The sequence below is a fragment of the Microtus pennsylvanicus genome, chromosome 12, assembly GCF_037038515.1.
Source record: "Microtus pennsylvanicus isolate mMicPen1 chromosome 12, mMicPen1.hap1, whole genome shotgun sequence".
NCBI lineage: Eukaryota > Metazoa > Chordata > Mammalia > Rodentia > Cricetidae > Microtus > Microtus pennsylvanicus.
The window spans coordinates 28,187,666-28,208,563 of record NC_134590.1 but is presented as its reverse complement, the minus strand read 5'-3'; the positions used below and the strand labels follow the sequence as shown (position 1 = coordinate 28,208,563).

At 50.7% G+C, this 20,898-nt stretch overlaps 2 protein-coding genes across 2 annotated transcripts in view; one reads left to right on the top strand and one right to left on the bottom strand.

Annotated features, from left to right (window-relative positions):
- The first annotated feature begins 3,062 nt into the window (after positions 1–3,062).
- Positions 3,063–7,267, top strand: Rasl11b (RAS like family 11 member B). Its single transcript, XM_075943314.1, has 4 exons — positions 3,063–3,367; positions 3,891–3,947; positions 5,077–5,153; positions 5,874–7,267. Exons 1-4 carry the CDS (start codon positions 3,229–3,231, stop codon positions 6,342–6,344), a joined length of 744 nt encoding a protein of 247 aa, XP_075799429.1. The 5' UTR covers positions 3,063–3,228; the 3' UTR covers positions 6,345–7,267.
- Positions 7,268–12,771: 5,504 nt separating this feature from the next.
- The window catches only part of Scfd2 (sec1 family domain containing 2), a 314,059-nt gene continuing 305,932 nt past the window's right edge, over positions 12,772–20,898 (bottom strand). The window contains exons 8-9 of the mRNA XM_075943079.1: positions 20,663–20,782; positions 12,772–13,081 (exon numbers count right to left, since the gene is read on the bottom strand). Of these exons, the coding sequence (XP_075799194.1) occupies positions 12,989–13,081; positions 20,663–20,782 (213 nt within the window). The 3' untranslated portion in view covers positions 12,772–12,988. The remainder of the gene's footprint in view (positions 13,082–20,662; positions 20,783–20,898) is intronic.

Sequence of the window (20,898 nt, the reverse complement as noted above, 5' to 3'; positions counted from 1 at the left end):
TACCTCAATAACCTACCATCACATTTTTTGAGACATAATTTCTCACTGAACATGGAGCTGCTTATGTTAGTCTGTCTGGGCAGCACACCCCAAGATGGATCTCTTCCTGTCTTCATTTCTCCACGGCCTGGATTGTAGGTGTGCACCATGGTGCCAGGGTTTGTTTCTTTGCTTGTTTTGTTTTTACGTGGTTTCTGGGGATTAAATTCGGACCTTCATGCTTGCTCACAAAACACTTTACCAACTGAGCGACCTCCCCAGCCCTCATTTAGTTGGTTTTAAACTTCACCGATCAGATCGGCTGTAGACTTGTGATGGTGTCCATTATGGGCTGTGTGATCTTCGTGAAGATGTACGCGAAACTTTGTTCTCTTGCTTTTAAAGGAAGATTCTTTGGCACTATTTCCACCTAAAGGTGGGACTAATGTTCTTCCTCTTCCCACTTTGGTTTGGGTGGGTTCTGTGTGTGCTCAGTCATTAGCAATAGAGCAACACTTTGCCAGATTCTTATACAAGCTTTAAGAGATTGTTTTCTATTTTGTGTCTCGAGTGCCCACTTATGAGAAATTACATGTTCTGAGGCACCTTGAGCTAGGGCTAGTGCTTCCCACCTGTCTCGCTGAAATGCAGACGTGTGAATGAAGATGTCATCCTGGATGCCCAGTCAGAACCTTCGGATGATCCCCTACTCGGCTGTCATCTGATGGCGTTATTGTGCGAGGCTCCAGGAAAGAATTGTGCGGTGTGTCTGGAAAGGACTGTGAACCGGTTTGGAGTGGCTTATGGGGCAGCAGTGGGTTACATCATAGGATCCCCCGTTTTCTTCAGGCTTCAGGGTGACGGGATTACAGGCATGGTCATTCCTTTCTTATAGTCTGGATCACAGTAAACCCTCAATAGATATGTCCCCCGCCCCCCGCCAATAATTTGGATTTCCAAAAAATGATAACTAAGTGCTATTATCTGAGGTTCATCAGACACAGGTGGCGGCTACTGGGGAGACATGTGTTAACTAACACGCCTTCCTTTTTGCCATTTTCCTCAACTTTCTTTTCTCTCTCTCTCTCTCTCCCTCCCTCCCTCCCTCCCTCCCTCCCTCCCTCCCTCCCTCCCTCCCTCCCTCCCTCCTGTGTTTTAAGTACAGCCAGTTCATTTTGACTTAAAGTAAAAATACTAAATTCAGTCTCCATGATGCAGACAGAAAAACCACAGGTTTGGTTAGTCTCGTGGTAATGAAAATGAAACATCAGAAGCTAAAACGATTCAAGGCAAAATTCCCTCTGAGAACTTTTAACATGTCTGTGTGTGCAAAAAGCAGCCGAACAAACACTGTAGACTGCGTAATTATTTCCCATGTAAACACTACAGATTTGCAGGCTAGGGGGGCCGAGGGTTGAAAGGGGCCCTGCTACCTGTAATTATAGCTTTGCTAAGCTTGATTTTATAGACAGGCAAAACTGAAGTTTGATTTAAACCACACAGAAAGACATGATGCAAATTGGACGTGCCCTTTTCTCCCTGACTCAGACAGCTGACCTTACTTCATTCCGGCCTTCTCCGTAGAAGGCAGCCTTGTACAGTTATAACTCATCCTGTGTGCCTGCTGACTGGGCTGTTCATCCCAGAAGACTTCCCAATGCAGTTCGACAACACCTTTCTATTTCCTTTCCAATTCCTTCAGCCCTTCAAACTGTTAACAGATACGGAGTTCCTCAGTCTGTCCAGGGTAGGGGTAAATCCTACTCAGATACCTGGTGAATAAAGTCCAGAACGGAAGATGATTCAACGAGAAACTGTTGGTACTGGCATCAGCAACCTTTTACATTTCTACCTGTAATAGGGGCATACAAAAAGTCACTGGCTTCGCTCTCTTAGGCGCCAAGATATCAGGGCCTGAGGGTTGTAAGGTGGTGGTGGCAGCGATAAGGTCTAGAAGGTTGCTGAAGTTGGCATCCGGCCAGCCTTTGACGGTGCTTTTCTCTGATGACAGCACCGGTGGGGTGGTCGGCATTTTATAAGTGCTGGCCCCACATCTTCTTGGCGTCAAGCCACTTTTAACCAGTCACGTTTATCTAGCCTTATGACTAGACTAAACGCGGGGCCCTTCTGCCTCCCAGAGAATTCCAGCCAAGCTACAGTGACTGTTTTCTTACCATTTCACAGCTCCAGGAGGAGCTGGGACTGGCTGAGAGGTACAAGTTTGTTTTAGTGACTTGGGAGTCCAACACCTGTTTTCTGCGGTGTGTGTGTTCTCGTGAGCTTGCACTGTCTGCAAGAACTAGAGCAAAATGGATATTTTGCTCCAAAGACAAATGCCACACTTTATGGCAGGGAGGGGTGTCCTTGTTTACAGATATAACCCAGCACAATACTTTGGATATAGCCAAGTAAGAGAAATCAACGTTTCCAGCGCATGAACAGAATACAAAGCCGGACCTCAGGGTAGTGGCTATGGGCCTGTCCCGTTCCTTGTCAGGTTCCTTAGGGTCAGAGGTGGAGAAGCCAGTTAGATGCAGGCAGCGGTCAGCGTGGTTAGGGGACCCAGGACCCAACACAGAGAATGCCTCTAGGGACTGCCCTAGGGAGGTCCGGTGGCGAGGTGGGCAGACAACGATGGGTGCCCGTAAACCCACCCGCGGATCTGAGACCCCGCAGATATAACAGGTCTCTCACGAGGATCTGAGACTTCGTAGGCACAGACAGATTCCCCACAGGGACCCAAGACCCAGAAGACACGGCTGTCTCTCACGCGGATCTAAGGCTTGGTAGAAACGGACAGATCCTTCCACGCGGATCTGAGACCCGGTGACCCTGCAGCCACCGGTGGGGCCGCGTGCTAGCGCAGCGGGAGCCGGCTGGATCCCGCACATTGCCTCCCTCGCGCCCGCCGCCCTGCTTCCCTCCGGTCTCACGGGGCCCAGCACAGGCTCTGTGCTCCTTTGTGGGCGTAGCTTCTCTGCGCAGGCCGAAGGCGGGGCCTCGAGCAGGGCGCCCAGGGATTGGCCGCCCTGGGCGTGGGCGGGGCCTGGGCCAGGGAAAATCGGCGCGCGGCCTCCTGCTGCCCCAGCTGCGAGCCAGAACCGCTGAGGCCGGTGTCCCATCGTTCTCCCTGGTACTTTCTACCGTCCCCGGCCGTGCGGCGTCGGACCTGCTCACCCTCTCCGCGCAGTACTAGCCGCTCCTGTCCTCACTTCCCTTTCCGCGCGGATCAGCCCGGCCGCAGCGGCGATGCGCCTCATCCAGAACATGTGCACCATCGCCGAGTACCCCGCCCCGGGCAGCGCCGCTGCCGACTACTGTCTGGGGGCTGCGGGCCGCCGGCTCGTCAAGATCGCCGTGGTGGGGGCCAGCGGCGTGGGCAAGACCGGTGAGTCCAAGCGTGGATCCCGCTTGGATGTGGGACGGGACGTGGGGATGGGATGTGGAGACCCCCGCCCGGACTGGAGACGGGAGAGGTGGGCGTTGCAGCAGAATCGTCTGCTCCTTCATGCCCCTGCTTCAATTTAAGGGGGCAACTGGGAGTCACATTGGCCGGCCGACTTTCAGGTTAGAGTAGAAGTTTAGAGCTTTGAGCCTCTGGCAGGTTCTGGGTCAGAACAGAAAGTTAGTTGACTACAGACCCTCCTGGAGTTCTATAAGGTTAGGTAGACATTTGCCAGCTGGGCTCAAAGGAGGGGCTGGGCCACACACCCTCCCTCCCCACTGGCAGAGCCGTAATTCACCCGGCTTCTACCCCCTAGTGTCTGGCAGAGGGGTCAAGGAGCTACAGGGCAGGAATTTCTCTCGGTGGCCGGCTGTGACTTTCTTTGGAAGAGTTGTGTTCCTGATGGGGGTGGGGTGGAGACCCATGTAACTTAGTGGGTTAACTTGTTCTCCTTTCTCAATTGCAGCTTTGGTGGTTCGGTTCCTCACCAAGCGATTCATCGGAGACTATGAACGCAACGCAGGTGAGGAAATACATTGAGGAAAAGTCTGTTGGGCTTGCTACTCTCATTTCTCAGTGCCTTCAAGGACACTTCCTTCGGAGTGACAGTGGGAGCATCAGGATTCTGCCACTTCCAATTCTGCACGCCACCCCCCACCCCCAGCTGCCATCTGGCCTCATTCCATTCCAGGCCCATTCATCATTTTATCAAGTGCCCGAAAGTATTCCCAGTGGTATGTTTTAACTACAGGGTCCCCAGTTGGAAGCACCCTTTGTACTCCAGGGGCTTTTCCTTTCAAACAGGCCTGCAAAAGTCATAAAAAAACAAACAAACAAAAACCCAACCAAACCCAAAAACCCACTGACCAGCTCCTCCCCCACCCTCTCCCTCTGCTGGCTGCCTTTCAGGGGTGACCTTTCAAAGCAAAGGCCAAAGAAGGGTAGCTGTAAACCTAAAGTCCTTTCCTTAACAAAGAGAAAGAACTCGCTGTGGATTTTAGAGGCCAGAGCTCCCGAAAACTGAGAGGACAAACATTTCATTTCCAATGGATAAAAACAACCACTGTCCCAGGAGGTTTCAGTACTTTCTGGATGATGACCTGTTAGCAAATTGCTTGAGTGGGTAGACTGTGTGGAGTACCTGCTGGGGATTGAGTGAAATGAACCATAGAAGCCACCCCAGGCTGAGACACGGCAGCCTTCTGCTTTGATACAGCCGCTCACCGGCATGGCAGTTTTAGGCCAGGCACGTTAACTGTATTTACTAACCGTATTTGCCTAGGAGTCTCTCCTATCCAGTGGACAAAATATGGCTGTTTAGAGAATGATAACATACTAAAATAAAAACAGAAGCTCTGCACATGGCGGGCCAGAAAATATTTGCTTCAAGGAAATATTCTAAATATGGAAACTCAGAATAAAATTAGACCAGCAAGTTTCTAAAAGCCCACAAACTTTGACCTACTTTTGATAAGTCTACTAGCACGGGGGCTAAACTTGCAGCTGGCCTTTAAACCAGATCTGAAGTAAACTCAATAAATAGACGGGAACTACTTTTCTTTTTCCTGTGTATACTGGTGTAGACTATATGGCATTAAAAAAAAAAGAAAACCCACATTTCATAACATGATCTCTTTTTTTTGCCTTCATAGGTAATCTCTATACCAGACAGGTCCAGATAGAGGGCGAAACCCTGGCCATACAAGTCCAGGACACTCCAGGCGTCCAGGTGAGGAACCGTGATGCTGAGTGGGTCAAAGGGGAGACTGGTTCATCAGCTGAAGGAAGACATGCCGTGGGGAGGTGTTTGGCAGTTTAATTGTACCTGGCCTGTGGTCAGCCTTGGCCTGGCTTAGTTTGGGAGACTGGGGAAGGGCAGAGCCCCTCCTGTAGGAGGAGTCACCTCACAGGGCGTGGGGTGTGGGCAAGCTAACACTTGGAATCAACAGTGTTTCCTTGCTTGGGTTTTTATATACGTGCCTTGGCATTAAAAACCAAACATGTAGGTCCAGTCTCCACGCCCGGAATCACGTTTTATGTGGTGGGAAGTTTCTCTGTAGACAAAAGAGTTCTGCTAGTGTTTTTTTTCCCCTTCCCCGTCCTGCACTGGGCAGTTATCCAGGTTTAAATGCTTCCCGCTCCTATCTTTGCTTCCCCAGACTCACTGTCTAGCCAGTTAATTTCCCATTCTGTGCAACTACAAAGTCTCCCTGCGTGGAGTTCTCTGCAGTCCATTTTCCACTTGAGTGTGGTGAGCTGCCCTGTTATTTATCCCAACTCCGAGCAGCTGGATCAACATTTTGTCAAGGAAGCCGAAGCGTGGGGATAGGACTTGTTTATGACCCTAGTCTTCCATAGTCACTGCGCAGGGTTCTTTAGAATTCAGATTCCTCTGAGCCCGAGTTCTGTGCAGCGCTCACTGTTCACCTTGCTCTCCCGGTCCCTTCAGGTGCATGAGAATGGCTTGAGCTGCAACGAGCAGCTGAATCGCTGCATTCGCTGGGCAGATGCCGTGGTCATCGTCTTCTCCATCACTGACCACAAGAGCTATGAACTCATTGGCCAGCTCCACCAGCATGTCCAGCAGCTTCACCCTGGCACTCGGCTGCCTGTGGTGGTTGTGGCCAACAAAGCTGACCTGTTACATATCAAGCAGGTAGACCCTCAGCTTGGACTGCAACTGGCCGGCATGCTGGGTTGCTCCTTCTATGAAGTATCTGTCAGTGAAAATTACAACGACGTCTACAATGCTTTCCACATCCTCTGCAAAGAAGTGAGCCACAAACAGCAGCCCAACAGCACGCCCGAGAAGCGCAGAACGTCCCTCATCCCCAGACCCAAGTCACCCAACATGCAGGACCTGAAAAGGAGGTTCAAGCAAGCTCTGTCTGCTAAAGTGAGAACTGTCACGTCTGTCTGAAGTGTGACTCCTTGAGGGGGTTTGGTCTTCTGGGCAGAGGGCCTGAGGTTCTTAGGCAGGACCACTGCAGGCAGATGGCAGTTCATGGTTCCAGAAAGGGCTGCAGCAGAGAGGCCTGAGGGGCCTGTGGAATTCTGCAAAAACCAAGTGTTTGGAGCCCGAGGACAGATGGACGGCTATGTGACTTTTCTGCCTGGTCCTTTACCATAAGGATGGGGCATGTTTTTGTTCCTCACTACCTTATAAAATGGTGGTTAGTTTAGCTAAATACATTGACGTGAATTAGGGCGGGCACGAAAGAACTGGGGAAGCATTCATAGGCTTTCTCTCCCGTCTCCATTTTTTTTTCTCTCCCAAGAGGAAGGGTTGCTTTTCTCAGTGTCTCCAACATGCTATCTTTATGGGATGCCTTTCTGACTTGAAGGATACCCAGATTTCTTTACAAACAAAGAGGGACCCTCCCCACCCCATAAAGGTCATATTTTAGGGCAAAATATTCTGTGTACAGACTCCTGTGAGCTGTGGTCTACAGGAAGGTGCTAGATCTCCTGGTGCAGGATGGGTATACATATTGAGTAGCTGTGAAAAACTCAACCCTGGACTGCCCCGCTGTGACAGTGTACAGTTGTTTGTTTGCTTTTTTTGTTTGTTTTTTAACTGTGGCATCAGGTACAGAAAAAAGTGTTAATTGATGGTGGTGTGGTTTGTGTGAAAGATTCATGGCAGTGACGTTGGGTCGCTTCCTGGGCCTGGCTGAGTCGTGGCTATAGGTGGCTGAGATACTGAAATGCTGTCTTATCGAGTGACCAGATGCGGCCTCACTGCCAAATCCCCTACACCGATGCACTTTATGAAGCCAATCATGCTTTGGCTCAAACTGTAATTTATTTTATGTACAATAAATCTCTCATTTGATAAGAGCAGCCTTTTGAAATGTTTGCCTTCTGTCCTGCAGAAATTGTTTGGAACCCCGTGTTGACTGAGCATGTTGAGTCAGGGGAATGTGTCTTCCAGGCTCGATCTCTTATGCCTCACAACATGTGACCAGTGATGTACATTTTATTATCCTGATTTTACACATTGCAAAATATCCTTGCAGAACAAGTTGAGTAACGTGAGGGCTCCAACCGTGAGCACCACCGAGTGTAACTTGGTCTTTCTAGTCCAGAGTTGCAGGTCTCCTACCCATTTTCTTCGTGGTCCTCTGGGTAGACCTAAGACAGCTGTCTGTGCGCATCTTAACCGAGCCTCCGGGGGCAAGCGTGCTTCTCCACAGATCAGTGCTGCTTCATGTGTGACGGTTAGCGGAGGTTTTCCAGGCACGCCGTCTCCAGACTACACTCTGTCCCCACAGGAAGAGCTCACAACCATTGGTTTGGAGCTATTGAGGAGCAGCTCCTCCCATGGAGCTCTTGTCACACGTATGCCACAGCTGCTGGGCCTCTCCCTTGTGCTGCCATTTGAGCTTGTAAAACCTTTCACGCAAGCTCAATGACTCTCCATCACAGTGGGCAGGGCACTCTCCTTCCATCTGGGCAGCACGTTCCATAGTGGTCTGGGCTGACCCTCCAGAGAAGCCTGTGAGGAGGGGCGGGGGATGCACGATTGCATCGAGCGATGTCCTGAAGCTCACATAATGGAGTTCAGCCAGTATCTTCCGACTAGTCCATGATATTCCTCTGTCATGCTTCATATGTAAGACGCATGCCACAGAGTGTGGAAGTGAGACGTGTTGGCAGTCTGCTGTGATACAGGGCTGGGTTATTTAAGCTCATTTTCCCAGGGGAACATCTGACTGCTCTTGACAGTGACATTCTGACATTTATGTTTTGTTATACGTAGAACTTGTTATTAAAAAAAAAACAAAACTCTTCGAACCACCCTCACCTCACCTCTGGGAAGGGTGTGTGTTGACAGCAGGGTGGAGCACGGTTTCCTCAGAAGACAGAGACAGTGCAAGGGCAGAGACAAGATCTATATTCTACCCAGTCTTCCTCTGGTGTGATTGTTAGCAATGCCCAATGAGCGAGCAGGTCATCTTTGCACATTGTCCCTGGGCTCCCCCATGTTCTGAAATGGGAGACACAGAGCTTCGCAGAGGGTAGATTTTTGTGCTGAGTGGAGCCAGCCTTCTACCCCTTACCTGTCTCCTCCTCTCCGCTCTTCCACCTCCGTAGGGCTCTGGGTGGTCTCTCACAGTCTAGCTGCCCTGCACCTTCTGGTCTCCTGCTCTTGGTACGGATGACTGCCCCCACCCCCTCACTCCTTACCCCATGCATACTCAGCCTCTCACTTGGCCTAGGCGGGTCTTTCGGCTACGAGGGGTCCTTGGCTACAGAAGGATGAAGTGGAGGGAGAAAATGAGAATGAATATCTGATGGGAACCACCCATGACCTAGTCCAGGCCGCCGTCTCAGCTGGACTGGGCTTTCCACAGCTCTAGACAACTGTGCTCTCAGCATAAGTTTGGCACAGTGTTCAGTGCTTCAATAATCTCATCTGTTTCCACACTAGCATCTCTCCACTTACCTCCCCTATTTACCCTCTACAAACTCTGGCTGAGAAACAGCCCCCCCCCTCCTACCAGGCAAGGGTTCCTATGAGTCTGGTGTAGAGGAGGGGAATGAGAGTTTATTGAGTATTTGCTACATGCCAAATTGCACATGCTCTCTAATCTTTGGGAGACCCCGAGGGTCACTCACTAGTTTAAGATGAGGAAACCAAGGCCTAGAGATTATGTTAGCTTAGGGCCAGATGGTAAGAGCACTCTACATCACTTACGGACTGTCTGGGCACCAGCAATAGGAGACGTCTGTAACAGGACACACTACACATTAATTTATCTCTCTTTAGTATCCTACACAGGAAAGGAAGCAACAGGCTGGGCTCAAGAAGCTGATCTGAACCCTACCCTAAGCCATTCTGATACCAAAGCTCATCATTTCCACCCCTTTACCCCCCAGACAGTTGTGGCTCTGGGCCTTCTCCTGACCAGCCAACTGTCCTGGCTCCACTTCCCCAGCTCCCTCCACCTCCCTTCTGCTACCAGCTTGGTTACTGCCTGGGCCCGGGGCTCCTGGCAATTGGACCACATCTGCTGTTGCCATTAGCCAGAGGCTGCTGGCTGCCTTGGCCTCCAGCTCCCTCAGTAATAAAGACGTCCAGGTTGGAGGAGCTGCCTCCCAGCCGGTCTGTCTCAGAGCCCAACCCACGTCTGTCATGATGTCTGGCTTTCTAGTTTCCTTCCAGCCTCAAATCAAAACCACTTGCAGCCCTGGCTGGGCCTGGCCCCGCTGTACAGTGGCAGGGGAGGCTAGGAGGGAGGTTGTGAAATTGCCTTCTATCCTCATCCAGCTCCAGAAGGTTTGCCTGTCTGGCAGCTCAGAACCAGAGCGTTGGGGGCTATGGCTGTGTTTATAGAGAGCCCCTTATTTATGAGAGAAAAAAAAATGGGATTTCAGCATTGATCATTTACCCGAAGACGGTAAAAACAGATCTATTTTCTGGGTAAGGGAACACGTTGTGGGCAGATTCCCACAATGGAGCAGTTGGCTCGCTGTGGTCTTGCTTAGGAGAAAGGAGATGGCAAAGGCCCAGTTGCCCAGCTGTGGAGAGCTCCCAGAACCTCCGAGTAAGAGCCCAGCAGGGAGGCACTGCCCGCTTACACTACAGAACCCAGAAAGGAGTCTGGGCACTCCTGGAAATCTAGAGAGGCGGTTTCACAGGTTCTTATTGTCTTCATCGGTTCCTGAATTGCAGAAGAGAATGGGGTATGAGCAAGGGTGGGGAGACCCCACCACTCCCCTGCTCTTGCTGACTGGCCTGCAAGCCCTCCACCATCTGGTTGTCTGAAGTTCCTTTCAAAGCAGAGATGGAGGTTTTTGATGTTTCCTGGGCAAGCCAACAGACAACATTTGTAATAGTGGATTATTTGTTGTTGACATGCTGTTTCTGGTAACTAGGGTAAGAAGAAACAATAGTGGTCTTGGTAGGGGGACGGAATTATTTGTTATGGAAATATCAGTGTAACTGTAGGGACCCTGGCACAAACAGTTATCCACACGGGGCCTGCCGCTCTGCGGGGAGTACTGCCAAACACTTGGTTTATGCCCTATGCTTGTGGGGACAGAGCTCCAAAAAGGAGCAGACCTCATTCGCCACACAGCATTTACCGGGATTTAATTGTGTATATAAAAAGTGGCTGCAAGGCCCTTGGTAGGAGATCGGCCTGTGCATGCTTGCTTTGGCCAGCATGGTTTAGGTGGCAAACACACGCAGGTCTGAGAGTCCCTAGTGCTCAGCTCCCCAGCTGGGCTGTTTGTATCCCTTCATGTGGCTACCATAAGGCGTGTGGGGGAGGTCCCTTTAAAATTCATACATTTGAATAATATGGAAATGGCAAACGAGGCTTTCAACCCCAGACTGCACAGACTACAATGTTAGCTTTCTGGCCAACGTTAGTGACGGAAAGTTTCTCCTGGAAACGTGGATCTGCAGAGGCAATCCTCTGACACTTATCACTAGTAGTGTCTTCGGGTTCCTATTCCTGTGAAGAGACACTATGACCAACTCCCCCGTTTCTCCAGTTTCCTTATTCAAACCAGACTCCAGTAATCACCAACTTCTTCCAGCTTGCCTGCCTTCAAAGCCTCGATCACCGATTGCTCTCCTGGCCCAGTTCTTCCCGTCAGTGATCACTGAGATGAAGAGGACGACTCCAAACTAAACTTTTCACACTTTTCGCACCAACACTAGCCATGGCCATGCTCACGTCAGTGTTAGAGCATCCTAGGATGCTAGCGTAACTGGTACTTTCATCCTAGTAGAAGAGTAGGAGTTTCTGAATATTCTTTTACTAGGTAAGCGATAACTTGCCAAGATGAACTATTGAACCCACAAAAGCAACACACAAATACATATTTGGTGCCAAAACCTGAAACAGTACAGAAGTAATGGGGGGGTGACTCCCCCTTTCCTATGTTCCCCTTGATGTGCCTTCCAGATGTAAACACTGGCTAGCAGTTTGGTTTGGTATTTTCAGGCTCCCTTTGCATGCAGACATATGGTATGCACCTGAACCCTGAGGAGAAACCCACCGGGCACCCAGACATGAGACACAGCATCAGCTTCTCACCCTGTGAGTGCCACGGAGTCAGGGTGGTACCTGGTTTGTGATAAACTTGGCTCAGAACTTCTCAGAGTATCTGGAATGTTCTCCACAGGTTCCGATTCAACATTTGGGGATGGATGGATGGATGAATACAGTTCTCGGTCACATGGCAGGCTACTTTAAATTTCTTTATTTTAGAAAGCACTTATCCCTGCATACATATAATTTCTTTGAGGCTAATGCCATTTTTTTTTCTCATTCAAATGTAAGACTTTTAGCTTAGCGGGATTTAAAAAAGAGTTGCCTTATAGTGAGCACCATCAAAGAGCAGGGAAGGTAAGAAGCACACTTGGGTGGAAAACGAACGTGTTGTTTCAAAAATCAGCTTCATTCACCTCAAAAATGATTCTAAATTCGCAGTTTTTTTCCTATTTCCTTAAAAGGACAGCATTTAATAGAGAAGTAAAACGTATAGCCATGTCTTGGCTTACATTTTATTTTGTCTTCCTTCTTAATCCACACAAGAAACTGTTTTTCAGCATTGTCTCATTTCAGACATCCATTACTCACGCCAGGAGCCCCCACCGGCCATGCCCCTGTGAGCGGTGTCTGGGTTCCAAGCAGGTCTTTCTTCCTTTTTCCCTAGGGTTCTCATATAATTTCACTAGATGCGTCTGGGTTTTTCTGCTATGACCAGAAAGAAAATATAAAATCCCAGAAGGAGGCTGTCGATTTCAGTAGGAATTTGAAATCACAAAGGCCATGTGGGAGTTGTGTTTCCAATCTAGACTCCTTGGGAGGGAGCCTCTTCCACACGGGGCTTCCTCTGGGCCAGAGAAACCATGTGCAGCAAGGACGGCCCTCTAGCCACCCTCTCTTCGTCTCTCTCTCTGCTGCTCCAAGTAGTGGGTCTGCCCTCATCCTTGAATCAGCTGGAACAAAGCAGCCCTTTGTCACTCTTGGGGTGATTTACCATTCACGGAGGCCACCAGGCTAGTGCTGCTCAGGCGGGTCTACCTCTTCCTTTCTTGTCTTTCAGAAATGTTTTGGAGTCAGAGAGAAACAAGGTCTCAGGCTCTGTCTGTGACGTCCCTTCCTCACTTCCATACACAAGAACAACCTAGCTTTCCTCACGCAGGGAATTCTAAGGACATTTAACCTTCCTTGACTAACTTAGAACCATAATACTTGTCTCTGCCACCACTTGCAGACAGACTTTACCCAGAGCTAAGGGACTCGCAGGTGGCTCCAGGAAGACTACAGTAAGGGATGAAGAGAAATCAGAGGGACTGAGGTGAAGTCAGCTAAAGACAGCTATAGAAGAGAAATGAACACGCAAGTCTTTATTTTGCTTTTGAAGAACAGGAGCAGTCCAAACACACGGTCTTCTGCTGGCCATGAGGCCCTCTCCGCAGAATGAAGTCATACACCTATAATTAGTGACAGGGACACTGGCTTTGGAGGCATATCTGGAATGGTGACAGATGGGTATTGGTATTTCCAGCTCAAACCGGTCTTATCTTCCTCTTAGATGTCAGAAGCCAAGGTCTGGGTGCAGCCGGTCAGTGGCAAAGAGCAGCTCAGGAATGTTAAGTGGCTTCAGGAGTCTTGTGGACAGCACCATCACCTGTGACCAGAGGGACAGGCACCGCACAGTTAAAGAGGGCAGTTATCAGGGGCTAAGAAAGGAGGCACGGGGTGAGCAGCCATGGCACAGGGCCCCTCATCCACAGCCTGGCTGCTAAGATGGCTCAGGCTTTGCTCACTGGGTCCACATGGACCTTTGGGCCCACGTGGCTGAGGCGGGGTGACTCTTCCCTCAGCCTGGCCTTCAGTGTGAGGTTGTTTTCTCTCCACACCAAGACAGCTTGTTTTGGGACTTGCCTGGGGGCATGGTAAGCTCTGTAAGGGCCAAGTGAGGGTCTGACCACACAGGCACTAGCGCCTTTCCATAAGAAAGTGCCTACGGGAAATCAGGACGGTGATCCAGAAGGAATTCCACAGGCCAGCACCAGAGTGTGGCATGACCAGGCGGCACCCGGCCGTGCGACACTGGACAGGTGCAGGGAGGACACCTCCCTGTCTGCTCGCCTGCCCCCAAGGTTCTCCCAGGTGTAATGAGATCAGTGAAGTAATCACCTCCAGATTCAACTAGTTCATTGGTGCAAAACAGGCCACATTCCAACTTGAGGCCTAACAGGAGAGGGTCATGGCCAAGGGAGGGAGTGGAAGAAAACATTTAGAACTTTGTTTTCCTTCTTGAAAATAACTTTTAACAACCTTGTTGAAGAGCTCTCCCTCTTTTCCCAGAGCGCTGCCTTTGAAGCACTTGTTCTATCTCAAGAAATACACGGCTAGTGCCAACCAACCCATATTTTTAGCAGGGAAAAAAAAGCACCAAGACCTGAACTTCTTATTTCCCTGACATCTATGCAAAGAGGCTCTGAAGACAGGGGTGCACGGCAGCGTGCCCTCGTGACCCAAGTGTGCGTGCTGCACAAACCAGGTAGGCACGTGGCAAGGGGGCTTCCAGGTCAGAGCTGCCAGCAGAGGCTGGGGAGATCTCAGCTCTGCTGTTGGTTGGCTGGATTCCCTCTGGAAAGTGACTTTACTTGGAGCCTCCCTCTCCCACCTCATCTGTCCCAGAAAGAAAAGAAGAGCTTGCAGCATTGCTACCAGGGTTATGTAAGCTCCTCTCCTGAGAGCCCAGAAGTGCTTGACTACTGTGATCTGCTGATGGGTTTGCAAATTTCCTTCAGAATCACAGAATTTTGGAAGCACAGAATTTTCTAGAGAAACACATATAGGTTCATACAGTTTAAAGGGACCCTTATGGGATTCATTAGGAAGCCCACTTAAAATGTATGCATAGGGTTGAGGAGATGGTTTAGTGGGCAAAGTGCACACCATGTAAGCACGAGAACCTGTGTGCAACTCCCAGAATCTACACTAGAGATCTGGGTGTGGAGTGTGCGCCTGTAACCCAGGGACTGGGAAAGCAGAGGCGGACAAATTCTTGGGGTTCCCTGGCCAGAGGAACCCTAAGAGCTACTTGATGAGCTCCAGTTCAATTGGGAGAATTTGTCTCAAAAAACAATGTAGACAGGTTCTGAGGTAGGACAGTTGAGTTTGTCCTATGGCTTCTATCTGCCTGCATGCATGCATGCACGCGCGCGCGCGCGCGCACACACACACACACACACACACACACACACACACACACACACACTTTCCCCAGCCTCTGGATGTAGACCCCTGTAAGGTAGAAGAGACCAGTAGTGGTTAATATACTGTATCCCCAGCCCACAGTCCTCAGCCCAGTCCAAAGCTAGTGAACTCCTCTCCAGCTGAGGTTAGGGGCAGGAGTGAGGGTGAAGTGTTTCTTCAGAGAAGATCAACTCTTGTTGTCAGGTTGAAGAACTTGGGATGCATGGCTACAGATTCAGTCGATGTCAAAGCGGAGAGCAGCAAACAAGCCTAAAAACCTGCCCTGCTCAGTCCTGCTCAGGCCCTGTGCTGGGCTCACGGCCATGGCTGACAGTCAGGATTGGTTTTCCTCTGAGTGAGAACACAAAGATCAGGCTCCTCTCAGCCAAACAAGTAGGCCCATGAGGTGAGGCCGCAGCCTGTTGAGCATCACCGCTGAGGGCGTCTGGGGCCTGCTCTGGATCAGGTGAAAGCAACGGGAAACAGAAGCGGTTTGTGAAGTAGGTTAGGGGGCCTGTGAGGAAAGGAGAGAGCAGGCTGAGTCCTGACTTTTCCAGAGGCCTGAGATGGAGAGCTAGGCTCAGGCATGTCCAGTGTGAGCTGGACCCCAGCTAAGGCTGCTACCCCGGGCAGCCGCTTAGTCACTCCGAGTCCCACTTCCTCATCTTTGAGGCATGACTAACACTGTCTGCCCAGATGAACACTGCAGATCATTTCACACAGCACAGGCTCCAGAGGGGCTTCTGGTGGTGGCTGCTGTCACTAGCTCCCTCTGCCATCTTCCCTCCTTGCAGCTCACTGCAGTCCTTATGTGATGGAGGAGAAGTTGTCAGAGTGTGCGCTCTCAGTGTGAACCTGCTACTCACAGGATCCAAACCCTTACTCTCTTCTCACTGCTGTTTGATAAGCCCAGCACTCAGGACAGCATCCCAGGCCTCAGTAACCGCTTCCCGCTGGATTCTCACCAGCTCTTTCCTCCATAGCTCTGTATGGTCAGCCCCATGTGTCAGCTACCATCAAGTGTCTGCAGCTTCACAATTGGCGCTTTGGGGATGCTCCTTTATCTAGGCATAGTCCCCTACTCTAGTTGTGGCCTTTCAATCTGCTAAGATGTCCCACCCTGCAGCTTGAGTGTGCCCTGCGGCTGGAATGTCTTCCCACCCTGCAGCCTGAGTGTGCCCTGCGGCTGGCTGTCTTCACACCCTGCAGCCTGAGTGTGCCCTGCGGCTGTCTGTCTTCACACCCTCCAGCCTGAGTGTGCCCTGCGGCTGGCTGTCTTCACACCCTGCAGCCTGAGTGTGCCCTGCGGCTGTCTGTCTTCACACCCTCCAGCCTGAGTGTGCCCTGTGGCTGTCTTCACACCCTGCAGCCTGAGTGTGCCCTGTGGCTATCTTCCCACCCTGCAGCCTGAGTGTGCCCTGCGGTTGTCTGTCTTCCCACCCTCCAGCCTGAGTGTGCCCTGTGGCTGGCTGTCTTATTTTCTTTAGCACAGTGCCGGGTGCAGAGCAGGACCTGCATTAGTGAGTTCAGAAACAAACTGAGGAAAAGAACTGCATGGGCAGAACAGGCACGCAGTGAAAGAGGCAAGGCCCCCAGCCCTGGACTGTGGGAAGCTTTTCATCTCGGAAGGCCTCAGAAGAGACAGGTTGCTGACTGCCTACATTCACTCTGTATCAGCTCAGTGAAACCTGCTGTCAGAGGCTGCTGCTTACAAGCGGGTCAGGGCACATGGCCAGGGCTTACATACAACCTACCAGGCTACCAGTAATCCTTAGGCATCTAAAGTGATTTTCACTTCACATGTATGAAGATTTTGCCTGCGTGTGTGTGTGTGTGTGTGTGTGTGTATGTGTGTGTGTGTGTGTGTGTGTGTGAGAGAGAGAGAGAGAGAGAGAGAGAGAGAGAGACCCCCTTGGGGTCAGAAGAGACTGTCAGATCCCCTGGGACTGGAGTTATAGATGGCTGGGAGCTGCCATGTAAGAGCTGGGAATTGAGTCTGTGTCCTCTGCTAGAGCAACAAGAGGTCTTAACTGCCGGGACATCTTTCTAACCCATGATCAGCACTTGGACAAATTTGGCATATTTGACAATTAGACTGCTTTAGAACATTTCTGTTTTTTTCCAAGTTAATTCAAACAAGACCGTGTCTGCATTATTTGGCTAAAATTGTCCTTCTAAAAACTTGGCTCCAAATGGGAGGGAAAGAAAAAAAAGCCTGGAAGGGCATGAAACTAGCCTAGCAGATGAAGTGCTTTAAATACAGCCAGTCTGGAGGTTGATTTGACATTGGAGAATACCTGCCAGAGAGCTGGCCTTTCACAGGAGACCTGGGCAACAAACTCCAGGGACCACCTCGCTCCTCACCACAAAGGGTCCTTGTTCTCTGTATTTCTGGTCCTCTTTCTTCCTCGCTGCAGCTTCCCCTTCTCTCCTCTCCAGCTCTCCTCTTCTCTTAACTCTTCTCTTGGTTGTTGTTGCTTTCCCTACTCTCAGCTTGGGCTCGGAATCATGCAAGTTTGAACAGCGTTTCTCACTCTGACGCCTCCGCTCCCGACCGCCCCATCTTCACCTGTCACCTGTCATGTATGGTACTCAGAAGTGAGAACTTCTTCACTGGGACATTCCCACTTGCACTGTTCACTGCCACTGACCGGAACACCTCCTACAAGAACCACCCTTGTAGGGAGAGGGATTGCCGACTGTCCACAGATCTCACAGAGAAACAGCATTTGGCAGAGACAAATCATTGTTCTGTGAAGAGCCAGAGTCACAGCAGAGCCACAGGCAATGGTGTTCCGGCATTAGCAAGCGTGGCTAATGGTGGAGGTTCCATCAGGCTGTCCAAAAGATGGAGGTGGTGCTTACTCATGTGCTGGCTGACAATGGGACAGCATGGACGACCTTAGTGCCCCCAGGGTCAAGGCACCAAGTCCTCCCAGCAGCCCTTTGCTTGGCATGTTCTGTACTCAGCTGGGGAGGCCTAGTCCTGGGAGGCCTGTTGGCTGGCTGGCATTCCTCTTCTCTAGCCACCCGTGATTAGCAGGTGCTAACATCTTTCTGTCCTGTTTCTGCTCAATGCAGACATGCCAGTAAAATCTAGGATTTGGGTATCAGGGCCCTCTGGTTTCCAATATTTAGAATCAAAAAGAGCAGGTGGTATTTTCTCTTTCCCTTTCTTCTAAACCCGATTCTGCCCCCGACAAGTGACCACACAGCAACACAGGTACCAATATGACCCCTCATCCATCCATCAGGAGCAATAGTTTTTGCACACAGATATTGGAGGTGCAATCTAACCCTGCTTGTACCCGTGCTATGCTGTACACACCCACCCACTGGTACCAAGACATCAAATGCTCAGTGGTTACTCTAGGGAGACAGCTATCCTTTTCAGAAGACCTGTGACCTATTGGCCTGCTGTCTACCTGGTTCCAGACATCAGTGCCAGAGGTCAGCTCTCCTGCAGCGAGCCTGCACTGTGAGAGTCCAGGTCACCTTTGTGCTGTGTCCCTTCTGAGTTGGGTGTTTTTGTTAGTGCCACAGATCTCAGCCTCCTTGGGGCTCCCCATCCATTTTACAATGATTTAGAGCAGGCCACTGCCTAGGTCACCCTGAACCCCTAAAGATGTATTCAGAGTTGTGTATGATCAGATTTATGGGCTTAGTTTTTATTTTTAAATGCTTGTGACTCGTTGAACACTGTACTTTAGGTACGAGGAGGCACGGCGTCCACACCCATCTCTGAAAAGCAGCTGAGAGCTGGTAGCTCGCATGCTTGGCCTTTCTTTCTTCCCGACATGGCAGTTGTCTGTGAGGATACCTCCCTGCTATTACCTTCTCACATCCACAGGCTTCTGTGGGCCTCATGGCCACCATGAGCAGCAACAGAGCTCAGCTGGCCAGAGTATCTGGCCACAGGGCCCCCAGCCGCATAGCTGAGTGAGGAGTCAGCGCTGGTACCCGGCGCAAGGGCTTGAGGAAAGAAACCTAAGGAGACTCCTGACCTGGTCTTGTAGCTGTCTGGGGCGGGCTGGGAGACTTTCCCTCCTTAGTCAACTCAAGGGAAGACTTGTGTTTCCTCTGATCAGCTGTCTCTGGGTGGGATGGTAAAGCTTTCTTCCCCTGTGTAGATGGGCGCTGCTCACACATGGTCAGGACAGCTCTGTCTTTGATAGCCTCCTGGTACATGGCTTCTACGGAACTATTACTTCAGCGGGGCTCGCATACTCTCCCCTCAGCAGTGTGAGCATAAGCAGAGAATGGAGCAGATGCATGGAACATTCGGAGACAGCTCACAGCAAGGCCAGATTTCCAGGGTGCTACCTGCCAGGTGAAGGGGTGGGGACATGGGCCTCAGGGAATGTCACTCCAGCAGCACCCAGGTCCTCTCCCCACTTTCACAAGCCGAGGGACCAAAGGCAGTGTGGCGAATAGCCGTCCAGGCTTTCCTTGCTGCCTCAGAATCCTCTCAGGGTCTGATAACGCCTCAGGGAGTTTGTACACAAAGGACAAGGAGTGGTCAAGCCTGTTCCTCAAACCTCCAACACTCTGAGATGCTCTGTCTGCAGATGAGCGGGCACAGGGCCAGACTAGTAAAGCCACTGCTGATTCTGCCTTTTGACGCCATACTGTCCGCAGCCTTTGAAAGCATGCGCACGCTGTCCTTTCAGAGCAGGGATTACAGCGTCTGGCAGGCCGTCTCAATGCACAGTTGTTCTAGGGATTAGGATGTGCTTCCCATGTTAGGGACAGCAAAAAGGTGCCGACTTATTTAAAAAAGGTCTCAATAAACAGATTTCTAACTCTGTGGGCATAGGGAACAAAAATGAGGCCAGGATGATTCGTTTTCCAGAAGTTCCACCAGCTCTGACATATTAGGTGATAATAGCAGAAAGAATCACAGACAAGGGCTGGCCATTCCCAGACCTGACCTGTCCCTAAATACCTAGCTTCTCTTTCCTAGTTGTAAGCTGGGATGTAAAGAGAGATCAGGACTTGATTTCAGCAGCAAAGCTCAGGCACTCAACACCACAGACTGTTTCTATCAGATCCTTTGGAGTCAATATACCCTCCCAAATGCAGGCTTACTGAGCTCCTTTGTCCTCAAGGAGCAGTGGCGGAGCCTATGCTGGCAAACATGGAGTAGTCAGTGAACCGGCAGGAACTTTACTGCACGGCGTGGGTTGGAATGGCAGCACAGACTCAGGAAGAGTCTGGAACAACTGGCAGGATGTCACAGAAGCAGAGAATGCTGGCTGAGTGCACAGAGCATGTGGAACCAAGAGGAAGCCACATCACCATCCCAGTAGGGCAGGTCTGGGCTAGAACGCTACCATCTCCACCCAGGGTTTTCTGTGCAGCTGTGTGGACAGTCTTCAGTATTCGCTAGTGTCTCAGGGAAGTCTTGAAGCTCTTGCCAGCACTCTTCCCCCTGACCAGCACGAACGGGCTGAGGTCTCTGGAGTTCCTCAGTGTTAGAATTTGGACGTATAATGCCTCCATAGACTCATGCAAGTCAGTATTTGACCTCAGCTGGAGGATGTTTTGGAAGGCTGTAGAACGCTTAGCAGGTGGGGCTAGCTGGAGGACATGGGATGCTGGGGGTGGAGGATGCTGGGAACTGGAAGTTACAGGGTTTTGATGGTTGCAGCCTTGCCCTGCTTCTGAACCAGTACTCTCTCTACTTCCTGGTTGGCACCATTTTATTGTGCAAACAACAGGGATCTCTTTGCTTGGAATGAGAATTTAACCAGTTATGATAGATTTTGCCAAAGTGGTAGGTCCTTAAAAAAAAAAAAGAATTCTCTCTGGGGAGGTGTGGGTGGGCTTGGTCTGGCCAGGAGGAGGACTTTGGGGAAACAGCCAGAAAGAGACCGTGATAGGAAATAGGACGTGCTGAGGAGGAGCGGATGGAGAAGCAAGCAGGCCAGAAGAGGAACAGTGAAGCCCTTGCCACCCTTCCAACTGCTGCCCCTGGATTGTGTCACCCATGACTCAGTACCTGGGTTCCTGGCTTCAGAGATGCTACGAGGTCTTTGACCATTTTGGCTTCAGAGACTGTGACGCCACCCACCACAAAGAGGATCAAGAGGGGATGGTCACTGGGATGGGGCCGGCTCACCTGCAAAACAAACAACATCAGATCAGACAGCAGTAATGGCTACTGCTTTCCTCCTGTGGATGGGACAGAGGAACCTCGGAGTGACAAAGGCTTATTAACAGTCAGAGGTGCCGATG